This window comes from Aptenodytes patagonicus, chromosome 3 (assembly GCF_965638725.1).
Source record: "Aptenodytes patagonicus chromosome 3, bAptPat1.pri.cur, whole genome shotgun sequence".
In the NCBI taxonomy this organism is placed as follows: Eukaryota; Metazoa; Chordata; class Aves; order Sphenisciformes; family Spheniscidae; genus Aptenodytes; species Aptenodytes patagonicus.
The window spans coordinates 7,468,817-7,496,305 of NC_134951.1; the positions used below are offsets into that span (position 1 = coordinate 7,468,817).

At 48.9% G+C, this 27,489-nt stretch overlaps 1 protein-coding gene across 3 annotated transcripts in view; it reads right to left on the reverse strand.

The window, feature by feature from the left end:
* The window catches only part of TNFRSF21 (TNF receptor superfamily member 21), a 36,669-nt gene that overhangs the window by 6,269 nt on the left and 2,911 nt on the right, over positions 1 to 27,489 (reverse strand). For all 3 annotated transcript variants that reach the window (XM_076332668.1, XM_076332666.1, XM_076332667.1), the window contains exons 2-4: positions 23,977 to 24,631; positions 21,745 to 22,242; positions 5,378 to 5,643 (exon numbers count right to left, since the gene is read on the reverse strand). In XM_076332668.1, the coding sequence (XP_076188783.1) occupies positions 5,378 to 5,643; positions 21,745 to 22,242; positions 23,977 to 24,631 (1,419 nt within the window). The remainder of the gene's footprint in view (positions 1 to 5,377; positions 5,644 to 21,744; positions 22,243 to 23,976; positions 24,632 to 27,489) is intronic.

The following is a 27,489-nucleotide window of genomic DNA, read 5'->3' on the forward strand; positions in this document are numbered from 1 at the left end:
CACCACTGCTGTGGTGGAGCTGGTGTTCCTCACTACAAGGCAGCCCTGGAGAAGAGCTACTCAAGTCAAACCTCACCACAGTCCAGGACGGGCAGTGCTGTGTTTGGGGAGGGTTTAGACGCCAAGACCAAAACGCAGCCGTTCATGGAGGAAGCAGCTCTTCCCCACTGGCCCCCGCCATGCGTGGGCAAGGTGCTTCTCCAGCAGGAGATGGTGTCTCCATGAAAGCTCTTGGTGGCTTCTCCTTTCTATGGATTTACCCAGCCACTTTTTCAACTCAAACCACGATGAAGAGTTGATGAAGCCATGATGAAGAGTTTCCAAACTCAACTACAGGCTGAGTAAGTCAGTACCAAGTCTGACTTGTTTTGACCCCACCATCTTCTAGTTTCATCTTACGCTCCCGAGCCCAATACACTGCAAATACACAGACCCAAGGACACAAGGCTACCACAGCACGGAAACCTCAAATATAACTGCACCTACTATAAAGTTTATATTTTTGTGTTTATATTATTTATATTTGTATTACTTTATAAATCGTTAAATTTTTGTTTATTGCACATTCTCCAGTCTGGTTCAAACCCAGCTTTCGTTTGCCGAAAACCAACTCATGCTTTAGAGCAAACCTGCAGGAAAACGGTGATGCCCACCCCAGCAAAACCCAACCAGCCCTACTCCTTCCCTGGGGCTTTGGCCGCTTTATCCTTCAGCTTTATGCCTCAAATAAAGCCTGATGCAAGTCCAGAAGGAAAAGTTACATGCAATTTTGTTTATTTTCCTGGCTGCCTGGGCATTTCCCAGCCCTCAGACCGCAGCCCCCCAGCTGGGAAATACACCCAAAAGCTTCATCCTCACTCTGCCGTGTGAGGTTAACGCAATGCAAAACTAATTGCTAATTACTGGGTCCAGCCCAGTTCTGCTTTGCCAAAAGAGAAAATTAAGGGGATGGGCTTTTGGGGGCTGGATTTGGGGAACACTGCTCCAGGCTCTTGACCCCCCCAGGGTTCTGACCTGCAAAAGAGGAAGAAAAGGAGCCAAAAGGCGCTGCCACAGCCACGTGCCTGGACACGGGGCTGCTTTCACATCCTTTTCTCCACTGGCACCCCCCGAAAACCCCATGGCTTAACCTCACACCAGACCCAGCCTTGACATATCTGCTGATTCACGGGATTATCCGTGGCATGCCATTAGCCACGGACCTAAATCTTGTTGGGCTCAGGGCTGCAGCCTCCCCCTCTCCATTTTCAACATCTCCCTTATTAATTTATTTTTTTTTTAAGCTTTGCTGAGGCTGTGCCGCTGAATGCCCTGAGCAAGGCTTCTCCTCCATCCATTCCCTGAAGTATTTCAGCAGAGGCCAGCAGAGCCATAAATAAAAAGATAAGAGCTTAAAGCATTGCTCACGGTAGGACACTTACGGTAGCCAATGCGGCCAGCTGTGCCAGCAATGCCCCAGGCCAGCCTGGGCGAGCACAGACACCCTTGGTATCTGCAAAATGCTGTCATGCACCCCAAAAACCCCTCCCATTACCCAGTGCCTGCATTGCACTGAACTTTTCTGCTTTTAACCCCAAAATGGAGAATTGCAATTTGCTGGGATAGCAGTGAAAAACCTCTCCCTTTCCCACTTCCACCCTCTGTTTGTTGTTGTCAGCACCACTAATTTGGGGTGTGCCTGTGCTCGCTGAACAGTGCCCGGGCTCGCATGCCGCTGCCCAGCAAGCCTGCCCGCAAGGGGAGAGATTTTGCAAACCTCGAGCCTGAGAAGTGTTCCTGGCCAGGGCCAGCCTTTAACAAGAGCCCTGCGAGTTACACGCACCCCAAAAAACCTTCCCACAGCTGCTGCGCTCGCCGTATTTTCTGGATCAGCTGCAAAAAAACCCTAGCAAAGCGATTCAGAGGGCTAATCTCGTTTTAACCTAAATTCATTCAGCGCGCTGCAAAACCAGCATAATCTCTTGCAGCTAAAAAAGCTGGTGAGCCTTCAGCGGAGCTGTCCCCTACCCAAAGGAAAATGTTCCTGCCATGTACCGTAATGCTCCAGAGACTCCCATTAAATCCCCTATTCCTATCGGTGGTTGTAAATATTTGGATTTCGGAGCCTGAAAGGCTGCCGAGGGAATGGGGCACTATGGGAGAGAGCACCTTTGCCTCCGCAGGCTTCACAGGGACAAGGATGAGATAGCGGGTGGGATGGGATGGCGAAGGGAGGCTGTCTGGGTTTAGGGTACCAATTTGCTGTCTGAGAGCTATGTCACCCAATAACATAATTTCTACCTACGAGTTGGGGGTGTTGGTGCTTTCTTATGACACAGGACTGTGGGGAGAGATGGGGAAACCCCCCACTTTTGCACCCAGGGATGCCAGGCAGGGCCAAAGACATCACGGGCAGCACAGCCACCCACACATCCCTCCCATGCTTATCTAGGACACACTGGCACACATTGGATGCTCAATGCTGGCTCAGGTCACTCCAAGGGCATTATGCCGTTAGCCACAGGGAGGACACATGCATTTGCATTGCTTCTGAGAGTCCTCACTCCCTCCACAGCACAAAAAAAGCTCTTTTTATTATTTTTTGTTGTTTTCTTTTTTTTGCAAGACTGCTTTTGCAGGGCCAGTTTCTGGAGAGGTGCAGCACAGCACCCAGGCCTGCCACCAATGGGGCAACCTGCTCCTTCAGATGAAACCAGTTTGGTATTGAGAGAAACCGCCTTGATTTGTCTGCGTTTGGACAGACAAACCACCGAGAGCCAAACTTGGCTTAGCTCTAATTAAAGGCTTTCCAACCAGCAGATTAAAAAAACCCCAAACGAAACGACCTCAACGCCTGCTCTCATCATTGAGCAACTGGCTCCCCAGGCCGCTCGTGGTCTGGGCCGCTGCAACGCAGCTCAGCCACCAGCACGAAGCTCCGGGGATTTGGTCTCCCTTGCACAAGCCACTTCCAGCAGCTTTTGGTATCCCTCCCAGGGCCACTCTATCACCACCCACATCCACAGTGCGGGAGACAATTCAGGGAGAGGAGGCAGACAGGTTACAGCAAGTAATACCTTGCAGAAATGCAGCATGCTGCCACGCTGAATCTGCACCCTGGGGTGCTTTTGAGCTTTGACATCCCACGCGCCACTTCAGCGCAGGTCCAGGACCTTCAGGGCAGAGGAATGGCCAACACCTAAGGTTGATCATGAGGGTTGCTCATCCAAAAAAGCCTGATCAGATGCACGGGGCGGGGGAGGATGTGCCAGCTTGGGTGAATTTGTTAAGAACACCTCCTTTGCTGAAATGAGCCCTGTTTCTCATGTGGACCCACTTGAGCCACCTGCTCAAAAGATCAGCAACCCAATTTTACCAATTTCTAGGAAAATGAGTGAAAGCCACGGGGGACCACCAGGTTCCAGGTGCTGCTGGACACTGCGGAACACAACAGTTTTAAAAAACACAAAGAGAAACATCCTCCAGGAGAGCTGATTGGGAAGTCCAGAAGACAACTTGCCTACAAGTATCCACAAGATTTGGGTTTGCTCGTTCTCCAGAGCATCTGCTCGCTGCATTTTCAGTTATGGGCACACACCTAAGGCAAGCAAATGGCTCGTGGTTACTCTGTCTTTGGGTGTCCACTGGCCCAACGGGTCACCTGACAAATCCCCCTCCTGGAGCTACCACCTGCCTTTATGTGCTGTTTGAGAAGCAGCACCTGATAGTCTCGGCCAAAACAGTTCAGGAGCGTTAAGCACCACACAGCCCAAGTCTGTTAATTAGGTGTTGTGCTGATGAACAAGCCCCACATTTTATCTGATGTCCTAGCCCAGCGCTGTAGTATTCAAAGTCAAAGCAGTAACTAGGAGGACAGAGGTTGCTACCTGCTCCAGGAGAGCAAGAGGACAACGTGTCCTTCTGGGACATTGCACATACTGGAAACTTTAATTCACATGTGCAAAATGACAATTTTCTCTGCCTCTCTTCTTTTCCAAACCATAGCTTTGTCTCAGGCTTTTCATTTCATTTTTTCCATCTTTGATATTAAAAAAAAATATCTTGGAGCATGGTAGGAAATGAGAAAGCTACATGCTGCTTAATCACCAGGAGCTGGAAGAAAGAAAACAGCAACTGAATGGGAGCAGGAGTGATCGGGCAGCTGGCAGAGCAGACCTATCCAAAATTTGGGCAGGACACACAGGGCGATGCCTGGCACACACCTGACTCGGGGTCTCTCAAAAACACAAGCCCAGGACTCCTGCTAATGCATCGAAACCTGTGATTTCACACTATGGTTATGAGGGACCAAGATGTTCGGGTACACTAAATGAAATCACATGGGATATGTGACACGGTGAAGGGACCATGGTCCCTTTTATAGGGGGAAGTTTGGGATGGTCAAAATGGGATTTGGGAATCCCCTGCCCTGACAAACGCTCTGCCCCACAGTCTTTGCTATACACGAAAGTCCACCTTGTCAGGCCCCCACCAAGTGCCCACGGAGGTTTGCAGGCACCCACCCGTTCCCCTTCGGGTCTGGGTCACTGCTAAGGCCAATGGGAAATGTTTCACCAACTGGTTTAGGGGGAAGAGCCCTCCCTTGACCGCCCCTACCTCCATCCATGTGTTGTCCCATTGGCTTCCACGTTCAGAAGAAGCCCCATCCATCACCTATACAAACACTTCCAGAAGACCACTGAATTATCAAAGCCAAAAAACCGAAAGCACACTGACAGGTAAGGAAGGGGTGGCCAAAACAAACTGCAAAGGTCACCGAGGCACCTCCCGATGACTTACACCCAGCCGAGACCCTACTGCAGGATATCCTGCAGCAATTTATTTATTCTCCCAAAATACAGGACAGGTTGTTTTAAGGCCAGAGCTGCCAAAGAAGGGCAACAACTCTGGAGGACAGCACGCATGGACTCCCCCATGCCACCAGTCACCACCCTGGAGGAAGCAACTCGCTGCTCCACAACGGCAACATTTAGTGCTCAAGGATGCTTGGCCCTTCTCACAAAATCCTGGGCATTTAGTTATAGCATTTAAGAGCAAGTTTAAAGGGGGATGCTTTTTCCTCCACGTCCCCAACACGAAGGCTCAAGTACCAGGTCCTCCTGGTGACCTTCAAAGATACATGCAAACCACAACACGTGGGACTCAAGAGCTTGTCAAAACTTTGACAGGGTTTTGAGCAAACTTTGACAAAGCTTTGCTCAGAAGCAATGTAAAGCTTAAATATAAGCCTCTGAGGAGCTCTGGGGGGAGATGGAGTCCAGCTACTTGGATATTAGCTAAGCTTGATGCCACAGCCCATGCACCCACATGCTTGCCATGGCCAAACAAGACGTGCACCACATCAGACAAGAGCGCGTGAAGCCCAGCCTGTCGTTACCGGCGTGGTGTCCTCCATCAGGCCTCGGATCTTCTCCACCACGTCGTTGCGGCGGTGCTGGCGGAGGGCACTGATGAGCTGGGCCAGGCTGGCCTCAGGCCCGCGGATGGTCCAGTGCTGCAAGGCGGCGTAGGCACGCTCGTGGTCAGCCGTGTAGCCATTGGAGAAAGCCGCCACCTCGCGCTCGCTGGCATTGCACAGGAACTGGTAGATGTCCTTCCACTGGCTCCCCACCTGGGCTGCCACCAGCTTCAGGATGTCAATGCCTGCGGGGCGGAAGAGCTACAGGTGAGGCACGGGGGTCTGCAGCCTCTCGGCGTTGCAGGTCTAAGCTCTAGCAAAGCTTCTCCCATCCCCAAATAGCCATGCTTTGCTTTTCCTTGGTTGTTTTTTGTTTGGAGATTTTTATTATTATTATTAAGACCTTTCATGAGTCCAGGCCGCAAGCTCTGCAAACAAGCAGCACCCGTAACGCGCTCAGCACCTGCTATGCAAGTAAAGAGTGACAGACCCATAGGTCGCTCCAATCGAGGCACACGCACTCTAAAATGAACCACGTTACTTTAACTGTAAAATTTCCTGCGCTCTTCGGCACAGGAAAAACCTTGGTACTCAGCCACAGCATGGCTGCAGGAGCAGGGGAGATGGCAACACGCTCGCCCATACGCCTGCATCGCAGCTACCGCTTTGAACAGAAGCTGGATTAAGGGGCGAGTCCCCAAAGCACCTCTATAAAGATGAATATTTCCATAACAGAGCACCTACAGCAGCTACAGTCGCATTTAGAGCCGTTCCCAGTGCAGACTGGTGGGATGACTCAGTTATGGGATGAGAGACCCCGCACCAGGTGAGCGTCGGGTGAATGGAAGATCTGGTGTTGGATCGGAAGAGCAAAAAGGCAGAGCTTCCCCCAGAAAAGCCCTTGAGACATGTTGGTTCAAAACGGTGAGGGTTTCCTTCCTTTAGCTTTGGGAGCAATGCAAAAAGCACGCTCATCCTTGCGTCTACTAAGAGATCAGGAGTTAAACCTTCAAATGAAGCCATACCTCTTCCGTAATAGCTAATTAACCTTGTTCTATCAAGCCGAACACCACCCTGTTTTAAACCACCACACGAAGGGTCAGCATAGGTGAGCTGCAGAGATAAACTCGCTTTTTCCAGAGAGGTAACCACACCTTGGGTTTCCTCACCAGCCAGCACACCTCCATCACTACGTTGCTACAGGAACTATTTCTCCTTCCCTCTGCAGGCCTAAAATTTAACAATTTCTAACGCAGTTTAGACCAGACCTCCCAACTGCACCTCCAGGTTGCAGCCCTGATATAGCCAAATAGATACATCCATCCATATATATATTAAAAAAAATATATATATAAACTACACAGACTGATAGAGACATATTGATATCTCTTTTTATATATATAAAAACAATACAGCCTGATATATATTTCTCTTTTTTACATATATGTGTGTATGTGTATATATACAGATATATATGCTATAGATATTTTATATCTCTATATATGATATAGATATTTTATATATATGTGTGTACATATATACACACATATAAAATATCTATACAGCCTGATATATTTTTATATGTGTCTATCTATACAAATTTTTATATATCTCTATATACAATACAGATATTTTATATATGCATGTATATATGCTTATACACACACTTTTATATAAAAAAAACTATACAGCCTCATACAGATATTTTTGACCCAAACCCTTCTCACTATTAAAGCAAGCTTATCAAGACCTGCTATATAGAGACGTCAGTTTTCACTTCCGAGCTAGATAACGTAGCCATGACCCCACGGTGCTCAGAGCACCCGCAGCCGGTGTTTGACCTGCTCTACAGCAGAAACACCGAAGTACAAACCGCATTTTGCATCTCCCTACCCTCCTCCCACTGTAACCGCCAAACCTCCCTCCCTAGCTGATTTACGGCGATACGCATGTACTATCTCACATGGAGATGCAAGGGTCGGGGTTTCTCCTACCACGAAAGCTCAGCCCACCAGGCCAGAGCGGGGGATGCAGCCCCCCAAAACCCAAACCAACCACAGGGCTTGGTTTTAACTATGGAAGGGTTTGGGGAGGCGGAAAAAAAAGCCTCCTTCATTATTCAAAATAAGCCCAAGACAAAGAAAATGTTCACCATCATTAAGGAACGAGAAAAGGCTGCAAATATGCAATTGAGATTTATGATGGGGCTAATTATCTGAGGCACATAAATATATGTTATCGCCCATCACATTTCAACACGGTGGCAGGAATTAAGCCTGGTCTTGTTAACTCCTCCTGTTACTCAGACGAAGACAAATTCCTCTCCCTCAACGCCTTTGTATCCATCCAGGCTGGCTGTCGGTCCTGCGCAGGAAGGACACACAGCCCAGATCACGCCGGCAGCCAAGCCCTGCGCCTTCAGATATCACACACCCGTGTCGGTAAGAAGCCCAAAAGCCAACTCAGGTTTGGAGTCAGATCCTTTAAACCAGCAAATTCAACTAGTTTTGGCATAAAACCAGCAAAACACTAGGTTTATGCAGCCAACGCTTAATTTTATCACTCAACCCAGGGGAAAAAAAAAAAAAAATCCCTGACTTTGAGTGTGGAAAAAGCTCTGCAAGGCTTGTGCACCAAGGTAACGACAGCAATGCAAAGAGGGATGAGCAGGTCTGGTGCTGCCCATTATATATCTATATATAGATATACCTCAGTGCGTAAGTCGTTACCTCAGAGCTTTTTCTACCCTCATATTCAGGGATTATTTTTTTTCCTGGGTTGAGTGATATACAGATATATATATATACACACAGATATATATATACAGATATAGATATACAGATAGATAATGCTGCCCATTTTTAGATATATAAAAAAATAAAATGCTGCCCATTTTATATATAAAATGAGCAGAGCCGGGTCCCCCCAACAGCGCTGCCCTGCAGTGAGACGAAGCGTTATAGCTGGGTGGGAGCTCTGCCCACACCCACTCCCATGCACGTCAGTCATACAGAAGCATTAAAACATAATTTGCTGCTTTATGACCCCTGCGTGGCACATCTAGTCCTCCCGGGAAAGGAAAAACCCATGTACTATCTGCTCCCATCTACGTATTTAATGCTGATAAATCCCAGTATTTACAGCTGCTGTACTGGTGAGGAAAGTTTTCAGCTGGTCGCAACTTGATTTGCACCAGTTTTACATGGTGGCATGACATTTACATCCTAATGTTCTCGCACAAGGTTTATGACAAAGCACTCATGCTCCTATTGACATTTTCAAGTTTAGTATATTTAATCTCACCATTCAATAAAGCGGCCCCATAAACATGTTTATATCCCTTGGCAATAATATCCCAGGGCATGAGAACGCACCAGGCAGCAGGGGACTTAATGGCGCGTAATAATCTTTGGAGAACAAATGTTCCATTAAAAACGAATTTGGAAATGTCTACCTTAATACTATAAGAACCTTAAACTCATTTTCTTGCAACTATTAAGTGAATTTAAGCCCCATATGTTTGCTACATCCACTACAATATTGTGCAAACAAAACCCCAGAGAGATATGGAAGAGACACAGACGTGAGCGCAGCTTTGGCTCCAGTCAGTTAGAAAACCATTGCTCCCTCTGTTCTTGAAAAATAAGATTAAAACCATTACATGACAAGTTGTGGCTGCACGCTGCCAAGTATTACTGCTCAAGCCATTTCCAGTAACTTAATTGACTTGTTCAAAACTAAAATAAAATGTTAATGCTTATAATAATCTCACAGTCCTACTATTTCCATATTTCCAGAAGCCCTAGAAGTTACTCTGCAGGGCACTAATAGTGCCGGAGCGTCCCATTGGGATAGGAAGGTGCCCACCAGGGTGCACGGAGCAAAAAACCCCAGCTCCACCTCAGGTCCTCGGTCCTCCCCACCCACCGAACCACGCAGACCTTCTCCCACCACGCTCATGCGCACACCAAGGTTGTAGATGATGCTCAAAGCCCTCCAGACCCAGCAATCCCAAGTAAAATGGCCAACCTTAGCAGGGGCAGTGCTTTAACCCACCCGTTTCATGCCTCCCATGCGAGGCCAGTCACAGCCACGTCAGCGCGATGCTGAAGCTGCTCTGAGCTTGCAAATACTGGAGACAGCCTAAGTCCTCCTTTTTTAACACGGGCCACGGGAACAGCCTGGCACCACCACCCCCTCCATCATCATCATCAGGGACCATGTCCTGGTTTCGGCAGGGGTAGAGTTAATTTCCTTCCTAGTAGCTGGTACAGTGCTGTGTTTTGGATTTAGGATGAGAACAATGTTGATAACACACCGATGTTTTAGTTGTTGCTGAGCAGTGCTTACACTAGTCAAGGACTTTTCAGCTTCCCATGCTCTACCGACTGAGAAGGCTGCAGGTGCACAGGAGGCTGAGAGGGGGCACAGCCAGGACAGCTGACCCAAACTGGCCAAAGGGATATTCCACACCAGATGACGTCATGTTCAGTATATAAAGCTGGAGGAAGAAGAAGGAAGGGGGGGACGTTTGGAGTGATGGCGTTTGTCTTCCCAAGTAGCCGTTACGCATGATGGAGCCCTGCTTTCCTGGAGATGGCTGAACACCTGCCTGCCAATGGGAAGCAGTGAATGAATTCCTTGTTTTGCTTTGCTTGCGTGTGCGGCTTTTGCTTTCCCTATTAAACTGTCTTTATCTCAACCCACGAGTTTTCTCACTTTTACCCTTCCAATTCTCTCCCCCATCCCACTTGGGGGGGAGTGAGTGAGCGGCTGGGTGGGGATTAGTTGCCGGCTGAGGTTAAACCATGACAGTCCCTTTTTGGCGCCCAACGTGGGGCTCAAAGGGTTCGAGATAATGACAGGTTTGATTGGAATGTGCTAGGTCAAATTTATACCTGTTACAGCTGTTCAGCCATTAATTGGCAGGCTCCTGTGCTTGCCACGGGGCTTGCTTGCCTCATTGTATATTAGAGTCTAGTGCTCGTTAGTGGCTGCTTTTTGCTTTCGCTGCTTGCTGCACTGCTGTACTGCTGATCACCTTACTCTGCTGTGCCTGGGAACATTTTGATAACAGCAATGGCCATGTGCCTGGGCTGGCAGATGGCCAGGGCATCCCTGCTGTGTCTGTGCTGCTGTACTGGACAGGCTGGAACTCCAGTGTGAACTCGAGTCGACAGGACTGTGACCTGTGGATGAGTCCATGTGGGAGCAGGACACCCCAAAGCATCTGTGGCCATGGATAAGCCCATGCCAGAGCAGGTACATCTCGAAGCATCCGTGGCCGCGGTTACGTTTGTGCTACAGCAGGTTTACTTCTGAAGGGACTGTGGCTGCGAGTAAGGCCACGCTGGAGCAGGTAGATCTCTGAAGACATTGTGGCCCACAGAGAAGGCCACGCTGGAACAGGTGCATCTCAAAGTGACTGTGGATAAGTCTATGCCGCAGCAGGTGTACCCCTGGAGAGACTGTGGCCCATAGATAAGGCTCCACTGGGAGCAGGTACACCCCTAAGGGACTGCAGTCTGTGGATAAGCCCAAGCCAGAGCAGGGGCAAGGGGAGGAGTTCATTGCAATGTTAAACCCTATGGTTTGATCTGAAGGGACCGGGGTAGAGATTGTAATGGAAACACCTTTAAATTGTTGTAACCCATGATTTGAGTTGCATGTTATAGAAATTACTATAGCAGGAACCACCTGAACCAATGGAGGAGAAGCCTTACAAGAAGCAGTGCGAGTGCAGCAGTGACCCAACCTGAGCTGGCTTTGGTGCCCAGTAACTCCACGCAACACACCACCTCTCCTGTCCTGAGTGACCACCATGACAGATGGAGCCCAAAGTCACGGACTAAATGAACTCAGTGGATATTTCATGGACATTTCTGGACATTTTACAGATATTCCACAAGGGTGGTCCATAGACTAAGGGAATGATATCTGTGTGTTATATCAAAGGATGGAAAGAGGGGCAGGTGGTTAATGAGGTTGTATTGGAAAATATGGGACTTGAGCATGACGTAGGTGGTATAGAATAAGGGGTGGATACTGTCCTGGTTTCGGCAGGGATAGAGTTAATTTCCTTCCTAGTAGCTGGTACAGTGCTGTGGTTTGGATTTGGGGTGAGAGCAATGTTGATGACACACCAATGTTTTAGTTGTTGCTGGGTGGTGTTTACACTAGTCAAGGACTTTTCAGCTTCCCATGCTCTGCCGACTGAGAAGGCTGCAGGTGCACAGGAGGCTGAGAGGGGGCACAGCCAGAACAGCTGACCCAAACTGGCCAAAGGGATATTCCACACCAGATGACGTCATGCTCAGTATATAAAGCTGGGGGAAGAAGAAGGAAGGGGGGGATGTTCGGAGTGATGGCATTTGTCTTCCCAAGTAACCATTACACGTGATGGAGCCCTGCTTTCCTGGAGATGGCTGAACACCTGCCTGCCGATGGGAAGGAGTGAATGGATTCCTTGTTTTGCTTTGCTTGCGTGCGCGGCTTTTGCTTTCCCTATTAAACTGTCTTTATCTCAACCCACGAGTTTTCTCACTTTTACCCTTCTGATTCTCTCCCCCATCCCACCAGGGGGGAGTGAGTGAGCGGCTGGGTGGGGATTAGTTGCCGGCTGAGGTTAAACCACGACAGACCATCACCATTTATCACCCAGCTTTGCTTGCCTCAGACACTGGAATTAAAGAGGAGCCCTTGCTGTGAAACGCCCATGGCTGCATCCAGCAGAGCTGTGTGTGCCATGGCCATCCCAGAGCAGGCAACAACAACATCTGAAGGATCCAGGACATGCATGTGTGTCTTGGGTACCTGGGCAGGTGGCATTTCAATTGCCATTATTTAAACATTGCAATTCTCTAAATGTTTTGATGGGCTACTCCTTGTAACCACCTATACTTTAAGGTGGTGATAACCCTGGAGCAATGAAGAACTCCCCTTCAAGCCAGGACAAGGCCAACATGTTGTGCACAGGTAAATGCGAAGCCCAAGGGTGGATGTACATGCATGGGAACATGGGCGCAACCAGGCATGTCTACAGCCAGAGCAAACTGAGACAAACGGAGACAAGTCCGGAGATGGACAGACGGCTGCAGCAGTGCTGTTTGCTTGTGCCGCTCTGCACTTGTCTATCTACAAAGATGCTGAGCTGAAGGGAGGACCTTCCTGGAGAGGCAGGGCAGGTCTACAGACAGGTCTCTCACCTCCAAGCACACTGCTCACCTCTGCGTCGACCTTCCCAATAAACACCTTTTCAGTTTATTTCAGTGACTTCTATTTGCTTATTTTGAATCTGGTTCAAGATTTTTCCCATCCGTTTCCAGCTCCTTTGGATGTCTCCCGCCTCATTGTGGTACATAGTTTGGCGTAGACAGAACAGTCACTCCTTCCACTCATGTCACCAAGGTGGTCATCACACAAGTGCATGGGACCTGGCTGAGCTTTAATGACTCTCTTGAGCTTGTTCTGGACAAGCCTCACCGATCTTCTGTAGCCCCGCTATTTACAGGTTGGACACGAACCCAGTTCTTCAGCAATCATTTGGCCTCAAGCAGGGCAAGAAGCCAGTGCGGCGCAGGGCCATGACCAGCAGCGCTGGCATGCTTATGTACAATACCTTCAGGAGACCATTTCTCTTCTCTGCCGTTACTTTTTCACATCTGCAAGCAAACTCAAGAGGAGTGGAAGAGCTACCGCGCCAGAAGGCTACACCCAAGCACCTGGCAACAGATACAGTAAAGTCTAACCACAGACTAGCCACAGAAGAGCTCGGTTCCTTCCTCTCCCCACCCTCTCACAAACAAAAAGCTGTCATCATTTTCATTTTTGGAGCTCAAGCCAAGCGCCATTTGGTATTTTTCAGAAGAGTGCTCGTTGAGAAGCTGCTGCCTTTCAGGCAAAATCTCACACTCAAGTCTACAGAGCCCTCCCAAGCCATGTGTCCTCCCATCCCACTAATAATGAAGGGACATAGCACAGAGAAAAGGATTAACACAACATCAGTTCAAGTCTTATAGGCTGTCTTATACACCTGGGAAGCAAAGCTCAGGAGATCCTCCAGGACCTGTGGCACACATGGTCTCATCTAGTGAGCAGCTCATCTGCCCAGGGTTCCAGAGCCAGCTTCGTGCATTTTCAGAAAGACTGGATTTCAGGAGACTCCATGCTCCAGCCCTTCATCAGCAGGGACAGGTCCCACCAGTCCACCCATAACACCTGCAGGAACTGACCTCCCCCATCCCAATACCAATCTAAGCTGGAGCACCTGGAGCTTCCACCACCTACCTACTGACACAGGTATCCCAGAGACGGGCAACATTAATTTGTACACCACATGCAGTGACAAATCCTGACCGTGACAGGCTGGCTGGATTTCGACTCTCGCACAGACCTTGAGGACGAAGCACCACCAGTGGAGAGCACAGCCCAAGGGCACACGCAAGTCAGACAGGAGAACCGCGGTGATGCAGCCCAACCCTCCACTACATTCAGATAAAAGCTCTGAATCACTGCAAACCCAGCTCTGTTCCTGAGCTCAGCCCACCTACCTCCTCCAAATATCCTCCTGACTCATGTGAAACACAGCCACAGAAGCCTATTTTTACCTCTGAGCACACACCGAGAGCCTGCATGTACAAGCGAGCCAGGATGCAGCACATCCAAACTCCAGTTGACGAGGCACCACGGCTCAGCCAAACCAGGACATAGAAATCCCAAATCCCTGACACAAATACCTTTCCAAAATGCAAAAATTTCACCAGTCTCCGCCAAAAAGGGGAGGTTATTGGAAACTCATCCTCCCCCCCCGATATATTTTGCGTCCTAAATGAGGAGGTTTCGAAGATGTGCAAGGTCCTGCACCTGGGTCAGGGCAAGCACCAGTATCAGCACAGGCTGGGGGGATGAAGGGATTGAGAGCAGCCCTGCCGAGAAGGACTTGGGGGTACTGGTGGATGAAAAATTGGACATGAGTCTGCAATGTGTGCTTGTAGCTCAGACAGCCAACTGTATCTTGTGCTGCATAACAAGAAGCGTGGCCAGCAGGCCAAGGGAGGTGATTCTGCCTTTCTACTCTGCTCTCATGAGACCCCACCTGCAGTCCTGCATCCAGCTCTGGGGTCCCCAGCACAAGACAGACATGGACCTGTTGGGAGCGGGTCCAGAGGAGGGCCACAAAAATGGTCAGGGGGATGAAACACCTCTCCTGATGAAGAAAGTCTGAGAGAGTTGGGGTTGTTCAGCCTGAAGAAGAGAAGGCTCCAAGGAGACCTTATTGCAGCCCATCAGTACCTGAAGGGGACCTACAAGAAAGCTGGAAAGGGACTTTTTACCAGGGCCTGTAGCGATAGGACAAGGGGCAACAGTTTTTAACTGAAAGAGGGTAGATTCAGACTAGATCTAAGGAAGAAATTTTTTACGCTGAGGGTGGTGAAACAGTGGCACAGGTTGCCCTGAGAGGTGGTGGATGCCCCATCCCTGGAAACATTCCAGGTCAGGTTGGACGGGGCTCTGAGCAACCTGATCTGGTTGAAGATGTCCCTGCCCACGGCAGGGGGGTTGGATTAGATGGCCTTTAGAGGTCCCTTCCAACCCAAACCTTTCCATGATTCTAACAAGAACCTTTGTCCAGACAGGAGGAAAGGACACTCTTACGAAGACTTGCTAGCGATTTGCTAGTTTTCCCATGGAGGACAGTGCTGGTATCAGACCCTCCCAGGAGCCAGTGCTTCACATCCTCAGCAACTGCTGTTTGGGCAACAAACCACTAAATGGCGATGTTTGTTTGTTTGTTTTTTTAAAAATCTTGCAGGGCAGGAAAGGGACTCCTGACAAACGCTTCCCACACGGTCTCTGGAAAATAACCAAACCAGGCAGTCGAGGAAGGTCTGTGATCAGACACATGCGGTTACAAACGTGTTTCAGACCTGGGAACCTGAGGGTCAGCATGAGACAAGACCTCCCTTCCCACCACACGCTACGTGGAAGTCACCTCTATAACAGCACCTTTGGTCCAACCCTCCGGGGACCCACACGAGCTCCTGCCCACCACCACGAGATGCTCTCCCTGCATGCCTCCCTGTGCTGGCGTTGGGGACCTGCAGAGTGGTCTTGCACTTCCTTTGGTTTAAAAGGGAACAGCCAGCATAAGTATTTTATGTAATTATTAAATTTTAAACGGCTTTCACAGAGTTAATCTTCATTATAACCCTCTCAGACAGCTGGTAACCCTGGGCAAGCACACTGCTGCAGCCAGAGCCATATAAATATCCAGACACCCGCAGATGCCAACCCAAGGATTAAATTCGCCTCCCACATTCTGCCCCCCCCAGACAAAGCCTTGGTGAGTGAGGAAAAAAAAAAGTCTGCCTTGTTATTCGAGGAGTTATGTGTGAGAGCCTTACTGATGTGAGAAATCACAGCCCTCCCGGTGCAGAAACCGGTGCTGGGTTTTTCGCAAAAAAAAACCCCAAACAAACCCTGGGCTCCGTGTGTTTTTCTACAAGGATAACCCTCCTCTCCCTGCAGAGCTGCCCTGCCTCTTAACGCTCGGCCCTACACGTTAATAGGCAGGCACAAATCCCGATCCCTTATTAAATTAATCCAGGGGCCACCCAGGAATTTTGACCATGGGACAGTTTGGGTTTTTTCTTCCTTTTTTTTTTTTTTTGAAGTAGATTTGGGAGCAAATGTACCAGCTTCCCAGGGCAGCTCCGCACAGCCCTGCGCACGTTGCGGATAGATGGCTCGTGTAGCAACACACGTTAAAAATGATCAAGCACTGGTCTTCAGGCCTGCTAATGCAATAAGGCTGCCGAGCAGGATATGATAAACCTACACATGATTAGGTTTCCACCTCTCTAAGCAGAACAGCAGCCTCCCTTGTTTGCATTTTCCAAGGCTCCCTTTCACCACGAAGCCTTCGTCGGCTCCTGCATACACCCTTTGGAAACCACGCAGCTTCCCAAAAGGTCAAGGATGAGTTTGGGGCAAACCTGAGCAAAGTTTCAAGTTGAGTAGTTTGAGGAAGACAGTGTTTCAAACTCATGAGATGTCACCCCAAAGCTCCCATGGCAGAGGTTTGCGCTGCAGACGAAGAGTTGTTTCATCCCACCCCGAAGCAGAGCATTGCGCCCGTGTTGGAGCAAATGTAGCATGAAGCTTCCCTTCATTAGGTGATGGATCTATAGAAAAGATTACAGTTATGTGTGGGCTTTTTTAGTCAATGTGCTGTCTCTTTAGAAGAAAAAGAATCAAGTAATTTTACTCCGATAAGCATCTTCCAACACTAATCATAAATGAGTATCTGATTCCACGTGAGGACAAGCCTGCAATGACCCAAGACATCCCGATGCATACTGCCAACACACCCGTTGGTTATATTCACATGGGGATGCTTTGGAGCTGCAGCACAGGGTCAGGTTCTCCATGGCACAGGACTTTCCAGTGAGGCTCTGGTCCCTCTTCAACACCCTCACCTACTTCCTCTGGAGCAGACCAAACTCAAGCCTAGCCCTGGTCCTACAGCAACTGAGCTGCAAGCCAAGGACTTTTCCCTACAAATTGCCAACCAAGATGATCCTGGCTCCCAACGTGATGACAAGTGGGCATCCCGACAGCTGAGCAACCAAGACTCCCAAATCCCGACACTGCCCATCTTTCCAGCATCATCCTTCAACTCCCTACTCTGCTTTTGATCCCGAGCCATTTTCAGTGCATGCTCTTCTACCTGCAGTCAAGCCTCAGCTCCATCTTGGCTGCAAACAGCTTTTGCAGAACAGTTTATTTCTCTGATTATCTAACCAGAGGCTTCCTGGCTTTGCTTTCACCACCCACTGCAATAATGTGCAATTACCAGACTTGAAGAAAAATAAAAGGGAAGTGGCATCTCATGCCAGGCCAGCGCTGCCAAGATCTGTTCTTTCAACTCCAGAAAAAAAAAAAACAAACCCAACATCAAATTCTCTTCTTGCCTCTTGGCACATCATGTCAGGCAGCTTCTTCTATACACAGGAGGTTTTACCCCAAAATGTAACATTTTACAGAGTTTCTTGTCTTCCATCTTCTGCTACTCAATGGGTGAAAGTCAAAGGCAATACTATCAGCAATTTCTGCAAGATTATTTCAGGCCCATCTTCATCTTTGGCATAGACTGATGCCAAATTTGGCATTTCCAAGACATTCAAGAGACAGGCTTCTATTCTCCATTTTTATTACAAGCTCAATTCCTTGCCTTTGGAAACAGCTGAAGAAATGAAATGGGTATTTGCTAAAATAAAGGGATTGTTTATAAGAAAGTGTTTCCAGTGTGTAGGCTGTTCTTGATCTTCTAAAAGAAAGTAGTCATATAAGGTTAAAACCACAGAGCACTGTCGGCCTAGTACCCACGTCATTCAGGCACCACACTGATAATTTCTTTGGACATCTTTGGCAAACTGCTTTTTCCCTTTGGATTCCCATATGCAGGGCTAGAAAGTTAAGAGCCAGCTGAAGCAGCAAGAGGTCCAGCTTCTCCAACCACAGCTGCACCATTGATGCTGCTCCACTTTCAAGATCCTGCACAGACGAGATCTGAGGGCTTTGGGGAGAGCCCCTGCCATGGGGACACGCACGGGGACAGACATGGAGCCATTACTCAAGCCATTAGTCATCGCAAACTCTTCCCAGACCTCTGAACCGTTTAATTCAGTGAGATTCATCAGCGTTTGCTGTCTTGGCTGGAACACGTCCATGTTAAGGACACATGTCTTGTTTTAGTAGCCTCTCAAGCTACTGCTGTTTTTAGGTTTGGGCTGTTATTTAAGGCATGTATTATGACCAGAGAGAGCACAGGGCATAGACACCAGCTACGGGAAGATGAGGACAAGCGAAATGCCCCACAACAACAACTGCTGCTCAGGATCGCAGACATATCTCAACTATTTAAGCAATTCAGTATATCAAGCGCCATCAGGAACCACGCAAGAGTTTGACCCACTGCTTCCACCCTAAAATCCTCCTCTTTTAGGAAGAAGCCAAATCACAGCGAGATGTCTTTGCTCCAGCATTGAGCAGTGCTGGTGTCACCCTGACCATGTTTCACCCAGAACTGATGGGCTTAAAGAAATCGGTAATAAAAATTGGTAATAAAATCCTCCAAAAGGGCAAAGCCTTGGATGCCAGCTGTGCTCCCATCTGGCATCACGGGAGGTGCATGGGGTGCTGGTGCAAGGGCAGCCGCCCAAGCACAGCTCCTCCAAGCAGAGGCTGCAGCACCTACGTCAGACCTGGTCTTCCCTTTCAAAGGTTAAAGCTGTTTACTGAAAGGATTAGGAGGGAGGAGATGGTAAACTAGGAGGAAGCGGGGGGAGACTGTGCTCAACAGCTATGTACACAGGCTTCGCCCAGGCAATAAACACGCCCCAACTCCTTGTTGGCATGGCCAGCCAACGTATAGGTGGGGAGGTCATATGGACGTCGGCACGCTGCCAGCACCAGACCCCAGGGCTTCACCCCCAGCCCCAGAAGATGATTTAAACCTAATTGCTTGCCCTCCACACCCCTAGTGCAACCACAAACCAGGCTGGCACCTGAAGACCTGGGGAGCAGCTGTGGTTGTCACATCTACGGAGGCTTTGCTCTGGCTGCCTACCACGGAGGGATCTGCGCTAGCAGCATGGGAGGGGAAAGATTTCCTCTCTGCAACAGCCTGAAGTTTGTTCCTGGCTATATTCACCCTTGTCTGAAACGCTGCTTCAGGATGAAGCATGATTTGGGTACAAACACTGCTGGAGCAGCAGAAAGCTAAGCCATGACGCTGCAGCTCTGCAGTACCTCTTAGCTGTACGGCCAGTTATTAAATAAAACGTCAATTCCTCTATGGCACTACATCTTCTCTCATTTCAAGTAAACGGTCTTAAGAGCCAGACGTTTCAATAGGAAAACCAAAGAGGGATTTATACACCACTGCGGAGGAGAGCACTTTCCATATCTGACACGACAGAGCACCGCCACCAAGTAAGAACTAATGAGCAAGGGCCTTCTAGCTAATGCAACGTGACTGAGGCAACACCAGAGCTGCACTAAAAGCAAGACAAAGCATTAATGGGTTTGCGCTCATCTGTCTGCCTTCATTGCACAGAGTTCAGCTGAGGACATTCAGTGGCAGGAGGAAGTCATGAAGCCACCCATGCCAATATGGAACCAGCATGACTACTGCAAGAATGACTGGGAGGGATGTGCAGAACCGCCTAGCCAGGAGCCCAGAGTAACGGGGCAATTCACTCCAGACCTGAGCAGCTTGATCAGATACTGGGCCAGTTTATCAGCTAAGTGTGGTTTTTGCTGTTACATCCAGTTGATTCCCCAAGACAAGGGGAAAACTTAGCAAACATCTTGCGAATTTGATGCACTAGCTGAATTCAGCTGTTAAAGGATGACAGAGAGGACCAGAACAACTCATCTTGGGAAGCACAGGATGACCCATGAATGATGCTGTCCCCCAAAGGATGACAAGATCTGGGAGGTGGGGTTATACCTAAATGAGCTAACATAGTCTCGTTGCTTACCACGTATCACCTTCTCTTACCTGCACGGTTTCTTTAACCTGAATCATGCTTGGTGACCAAACGCACAGTACTGCCCACAAAGGCAGCTCTAACGTGGCCTCCAGGAGAAGGGCCAGCTGCAGCGCAGGCATTTTGGCACCGGGTCTGAAACACCAGGTTATAAACCAGAGCTGCACCTGCTCAGAGCAACTTGGTCTGGTCCCTGCACTCGATCACTCCCCACCCTGTTCAAATTCAGCCCCTGCTCTGAGATAACAACACTTGCTGCTCCAAAAAATAGGAAAGTGAGAAATTCAATCAACCGGTAATCAAGATCATGGGGAAAAAAGTTACTACAAGTTAGTAACAACCAGCCGGCTTTGGCCAATGAACCATGGCCAAAGCCTTGTAGTATCTCTGGTAGTGCCCACAAATAAGGATGTTTAATAAGATTCTGCAACCCTGTTGCAGATCACTCACCATCACCCCAAGGACCACGTGTTGGGTACCACAGATTTTAGGGACAATGGAGTACAGGGGTTACTGGAAAAAGTTATCACAAAGGGAAAAAGCTCAAGAAACCGCACCCCAAGAATTCAAGAGAGTTAAAAGGAAACTGATAAGGCAGCACAAACACAAGAGAAGGCACAAAACTAATTCCAACAAGACCTTACTGGTTCTATAAATGCATTAACAAAGGCAAACAAAGTGTAGGTCTATTAATCAGCAGGAAGAAGAGAGTACATGACAGAAGATGCCCTACTCAAAGCCTTCTTTGCTTTGTATTTAAGCACTCAAGGATTACTTTCATCAAGCACTGATCTCTCTTAAACCTTCCACTCTTTTTTCAATCCATTCTTTGTTTGGCCCTCCCTTGTTAAATGTGCTTTTCTAAAGGTTAACTGAACAGATGTTTAAGGTTGAGCAACCTCAACCCAAAGTGAGGACTCATCAGTGCTGTCTGTCTGCACAGGATAAGGGGGGTCAAAATTGCCACCGTAGCTTTGCAGAGGAAGAACCATGCATCCTACCAGGGAGATCATGGCTGCCTGGTGCTCACATTCATGCCACCATTAATTTATCATTGATTTTTACAAATTTCAATTTAATGACTACAACCGGTCATCTTTAAAGTCTCATCAAAAAGCTGGCAGCAAGTCATCCACCAAAAGAACAGAAAACACTACGAAGCAGAGCCTCCAGGAAGACTTCACAACAACACTCATGGAGCTATACGCCTCCATGACACAGCCTTTAAGGACAACCTTCCTGGCTCCAGCACGGGCAAAGGGCTGGGGACACAAGCCAGCAGTCGGGATTTAGGGCTAAGAACCTGAAATTGAGGCGCTGCCAAGAGACAGGGGATGACTCAGCCTTCCAGAAACAGACAGGGTAAGGGAAAAAGGATGACACGAAAGACAACCAGACCCACGTCTGAGTCACTGAGAAAACACGGAGAGAGTGAAACAGAAGAAAAGTGGAAAGGGGAGGGATGAGGGGGGGAAAAAAAAAAAAGCGCCTTCATTCAAGATCCTTCTACCAAGGATGGGTGGGAAGAGAAGAGGCGCTGGGGTGAGCAGGTGACATTCCCTCCACTAGTTCTTCCTTCAGGAGCAGGGACACACCATGGGAACAGGGATGGGGAGAAGCCAAGGATGAAGAAACATCTGAGGAACCAGCATATGGGCTTTGTCCTTACTACAAGACCCAGCAAGTCAGAAAAGCAACCAGTCACTGGACGTGGGGGTGGCCCCTCCAAAGCACTGCACAGGACAGCACAGAGGATGCCACCCCCTACAGCTCCCGGTCGCTACTGCTCACCGTGCCCGTTGCAGTAATAGATCCACTTCTCCCTGTTCTGCGTGGGGGTGGTGGACTTTTTCATAATAGCTTTTTCCACAATGGCACTGGGATCTTGCCTGGGTCCCTTCTTCAGAGTCCGTGAGCTCTTCCTGACGCTGCAGACAACGATAACTACCAGGACCAGCAGCAGGAAGAGGACGATCATCCACGGCAAGTGTTCGTTAATGTCGAAATGCTGGTGGACATTCTGCGGACCTCGCCGGGGGGGCCTGTATGGGACGCTGGACTTCTCGCCCCCCGCCATCTCCAGTGACGGCTGCTTCTCCAGTGCTTGGCTTGTCTGCTTGTGCCGGTAGCTCTGTGCCTGGCCGGCAGCGCCGGAGCCTGCGAGTGTCCCACTGGCACCGTCCGTCTCGTTGGCCGAGGTTTCGTTGTACCAGCCCACTGGCTCTGCCGTGCCACTGGATGTGCGCGGCACAGGAGAGGGGACAAAATCGGGAACTGAAGAGTTCAAACCTGCGAAAGGAGAGGAGAATTCAGTGTCACGGCACCGGAGATGTGTTACGGCATCATGTCACAGCCTAAGACCTGCCTGAGCACCTGCTTGGCCAGGAGACAGAAACCCAACGCCAGGCAGTGAGAAAGGGAAGAGGTGAAGTTGAGGTTTGGCTCTGGGAACAGATGGGTACGGTTACAGAGATAGGTTCAAGATAAAATTGACCCTTGTTGGTTAAGGCTAGTGGCAGTTTGTTTAAAAAAACCCAAGTGATTAAAGGCATGTTGTCAATCTCTGTTTGTCCCACATTCAGTACTTCTCAGAAAACCTACAACTTTGAGGTTTCTTAGGTTTATGAACATGGGTTTCATTCCGAATGTGGAAAATGTGGTATTTGGGCTAGAAACACATGAAAATTTGGAGGCTTAGTATCTCTCTACTGGGTTTTGTTAAGGAAGCACAAACTTTTTTATCAGCACTACAAGCAGCTGTGGAGGCATCAACTACAAAAAAGGTTTCTGAAGCAACAGAAGCAACCCAACCTCCCACTAAGAGCTACTTTCCATCTTTACTGAGTTTTCTTATCAACCAACAGCTCTCAGGTCCGAGCCAGCTGCATGATCAAAGCCTGGCGAGAAGAGGAAGGGCTTTTGTGGCAAAAACTAGACCTTACTTTGGAAACTTGGCTTTTGAAGATCATGTCTCATCCCCATTGAGCCAGAGAGTGGGTGTAACCACCTGTAACCTGATTTTTGCCTCTGACTTGGTTACCCAAAACACTCTGACCAGGATACAAACAGGGAAAATGCTTTAACTTTTACCTAATTGTCTACACAGTTGATTTCAAAGTTCAGGGAACACCCTCCCATCCTCTTCCAATGACACACCAACATTGTATCAAGCTCTGAGACCTAACAAAGGAGAAGCACTGGGAGTCTATCATTGTCAACACTTCCCTGCCATTGTATTTACCAACTCAGGTGTTCAGGCCATCAAAAGTTGCATTTTTTTAATTAAAATGCCCCATCTGAGACACTGTAAGGGGGCTGCTTCCCAGAGAGTGTTAAGCACCACCTCAAACAGGGTCCTACAGCACCACTGCAACCAGCCATGGATAAAGCATCTCCCTAAAGACTGCGACGATATATCATTTTCAATTAAATGAGAGAATGGAGAATTCAACCTGGTTCTCCCCAGCAGTGATAATTAATAGAAATCTCAGAGGTTAAAGAAAAAATTTACGGCACAGCTTAGGCTCCTGGAGGGCTGTTTTGGCAATGGATCCCATTCAAGCCAATACGCTGGCTCAGTACAGGGCAAATTGCAGCAGGGAAAGCATGGGCACAAAAGCAGTGAACCCATCAGGGAAGCAGTCTAGTGGAGCAAAGCTCTTCTCCTGCCAGGGTTTTCCTGCTGCACTCTGCTCAGGTTTGCCACAAATGCACAAAGGCTTGTGCCAGCACAACACACAGACGGGAAAAGAGGCTGGGGAACGCGGTGTCCTCTCAGTCCAAACAGTAGGACAGCCAGGATTCTAATCATGACTGCAGTCTCAGTGAAAATGTTATTAAACGTGGTTTAACACAACTGAGGGCAACCTGATGCACTCTGGAGCTGCCTCCTGGCCGCGAAGCAAAACCACCATCCACGCTTTAGAGCAGGCTGCCCTTTAACAGCCTAAAGCCGCCCTTGACCAAGGCAGGAACGCAATCACACGACCAAAAACACGTCTGTGTGTCAGTGGTGGACATTACCTTTGGGAAGATGAGCGGTTGGTGGAACTTCATAGGGCTCTTCACCCGCTTCGGTGCTTGACAAAGTCAAAGACGTGTTCGGAAGAGACGCTGGAGAACCACAGACGTTGTCGCTCTCCTTCGTCCCTGGCTTGATGACCACCATGTTTTTCCCAAAGCAGTCAGTGTATGTTTTGCACTTCATCACACTAGAAGGCACATCAGAAAAGGTACCACGAGGGCACGGCTTGCACCTAACGTCTTCCGTCTCGGTTCCTTTCTTGCGGACGCCCCAGCCGACCGGGCACACCGTGTAAGGGATGCAGGTATCGTTCGTCTGAAACGTACCAGACAGGCAAATGCACTCACGGTCAGTCAAGGCAGTACAATGAGTTTTCTCAATCATTGGCAGTTCACAGGGTTTTCTACAAGGGTGGCACCGCTCTATGCCATTCTCATGCTTAGTAAAGGTCCCATCTGGACAAGGGCTGCACTCTCTTAAGGTACTCTTCGTACAATGTTTAGACACATAGGTTCCTGCAGGACATTTGTCGCAGATCAGCTCTTTGTTGGTGGCACGGTCGAAGTGGCGGTACTTGCCAGGGGAGAGGCTGATGGCATTCTGCTCGGAGGTCAGCTTCGACTGACCATCAGCAGTGCCAAGGAGCGTGAGCAGCTGGAAGACAGACGGGAGGTATTAGTCAACAACAGCGCGCAACCGGAGCCCTCTCTGTCGGCGATCCCTTGCAGGATCACAAAGCACATCCCAGAGCCGCAGGACCACAGAGATGTTTCTACATGCAGGGGAAGGAGCTCAGTGAGGTTGGGGTGGAAAAGAACCAGTGCAGATGGCAGCACGCTCTCCGGACACATCGCCAGCTACGATTATAATTCCTTAAATTTGACCCTACGCTTCTCGGTGAGACTAAGCATCATTTACACTGCAACCCTGCCAGGGTGGTAAATACTGCTAATTGTGTTTCAGCAGTACGTGCTACCTGGCCACCCCAGGAGAATTCAGACCAGCTTTGCATTTCAAGGCTGAGAGGCTCCAGCACGAGCCAGGCACTTGCCAAGAACACAAAAACAACACAGGTGGCAGCTCTGACCTGTAAAACTTTCCTCCTCTGTGTTTATTAATCTGCATTTGTTCAAATAGTTACCTTTCTAAATTACCCAAACCGGGATGAAATCCAGGCTAGCAGGTGTTACCGGACTATTTCTCAGCCCCTCTGCCCTTCCATGATTCTTTATAACCCTATGCAAGCATAGGGTTTGGTGAGACCACAAGGGGATGTTCTGCTTCGAGCCTCCAACCACATCTGAACCCACGTTAAACCAGATGCATTAGCAACAGGAGAGAAAACCTGATGCTATTTTTAAGCTCTCTGAGGAGCTCTGCTGTAACTCAGTTCCTCATTGCATCAGATACAGGTAAAAGGTCTCCAGTTTTTAGACACTGAACTGCACCCAGCTGGCCTTGGCTAGATGATGGCTACAAATCTGTTTATCTCTACCTATTTCCGATCCCGGGACTTTATTCCCTCAATTCCTTTGTATCGAGGTTGCTCCATCCCCAAGAGAAGCCCCATCTACCAAGCAGGACCTCCACTTCTTCCAGAAGTCCTCTGGTCCATGGATTTAACGTCAGTTATGCCAGTGGAGATAAGACACCAAGAACAAAAGGCATATCAAAAGAAAGGCTGACACAACCTCATACAACATGCAAAGCAATAGAAAAAACATCTTCAAACGGCTGCAGGCCGAGTTAGGAGGGAGAGAGAGGAACGAGCCAAAGTTACCTTGAATTTCCAAAGGTGCTTTCCTACACTGAAGGTAAAAAGACCAGAGACCCTAACGCTTTTCAACAGCACAGCCAGGCACACAAACCACTTGGCTATGTTATACAAGCCCTCATTTTTGCTCTGCTACCTATTCTGGGCTATCAGCCAGCAAGAATATATTCAGAAGGGGAAAAAAAAAAAGCCTCACAACAACATGACTCTGCAGGAGGCACATCGCGGCAGAGCCGCAAGCTGCGCCGCGTCATTTTTGGTGCAGTCTCTTGCTTCCTGGAAACACATTTCTGTTTCACCTGCTAAATAATTTACGGCTCAGGATTTGTACAAAACACTTCAATTTTTTTATTTTTTTTATTTTTAATTTTTTTTTTTCTCCTGAAGCAGCAATTACAGAGCAGGCAGAAGCAGGCAAGCCCGCAGGAGTTGACAAGGATCCTGCAGCAGCCAGGCTAATTATGGCACGTCAAACTAAAACAAAAAGCGGGGCTGCCCTGGCAGGCAGCAAAGGCTTACAGGATGCATTTTATTTTTCCCCTCAAGACATGATTTAACAAAGTGCTTAGCTGGCTCTCAGGAAACCTGCCGCCCGTAATCTTCATGATGCAACCCTGAATTAGCAAACCAGACACAGCAGGATCCAGCCTCCCGAGGTTGCGTGGGGGGTCACCTGCGTTACTCATCCTCCCCCCTGTGCCGGCGCCAAGCGGGACAGGGCATCGGGAGAGGCAGGACAGGCAGCGCCTCTCCTGCCTCGCCGGGGATGAGCTGCGTGCCACCAGCTCGGATCCTGATTTCTCCCTCTGCATCAAGCCAGACCTCAGGAAACCCACGGACAACCCCACTACAAGCACGTGCCACGGGTCCCATCCTGCTCTCCCTTTTCTTCCCATCTCCAGCATCTTTCCATCACTCATCTGGGTAACTAAAGTCAGTGGGACCCACACTACTGTAACAGCACCAGGTATGGTTTTTGTTTGTTTCTGTTGTTTGTTTTTTTTTTTTTTAAACCCTACCTCAAGCAAAGTGGCACTGGTGCTTTTGAACATCTCCAGATCTTCAGCTGCACGTGCACTTCCAAGCTTAGGGACAACAGCAAGTCCCAGTGGGGGAAGGCTAAGCAGAGTTGAGCATCCGCTATTTATTCAGATTGGTGTTTCTGGTCTCTAAAAACATCCAGCTGTTCAGACTTCGTGGCTGGCACCACTCAGATCTCCGAAAGAGAAGGCCAGGAGCAGGAGGACATCCTCAACAAAAAGGGGTGTCGGCTGGTTTGGTCCCTCATCCTCAGGACTGCCGAAGCAGCACCCAAAACTAGACCTTTCTGGCTGATACACCCAGTCTCAACGGCAAAAGCAACAGAATAATGAAGTGAGCTCTGCTCAGCCACTGGATTTCAGTTCATTACTCCAATACCAAGGAAAGTGTATAGGGTAACAAAAAAACACAGAAAAAAGCAATCAGTGTAAGACAACACTGAAGAGCAGATCTGGTTTCAAGCAGTTTCGGTCCCGCTCCCCGTGCCCAATGCAGGAGCAGTTCTTGATGCTGAAGCCAAAAGGGTCAAGTGGGATGGGGCAGCCACGATCCCAAAGAGCATCCCCAGCTCAGCATCGACACCCTGCACCACACAGGCAAAGGTCCTTCCCAGCCACCTTTACCTACTCCAACACGTGGAGGATTTATGGTACGAGGAAAGCAGATCAGGTTGGGGAACGCTCTCATTTTCACTTCC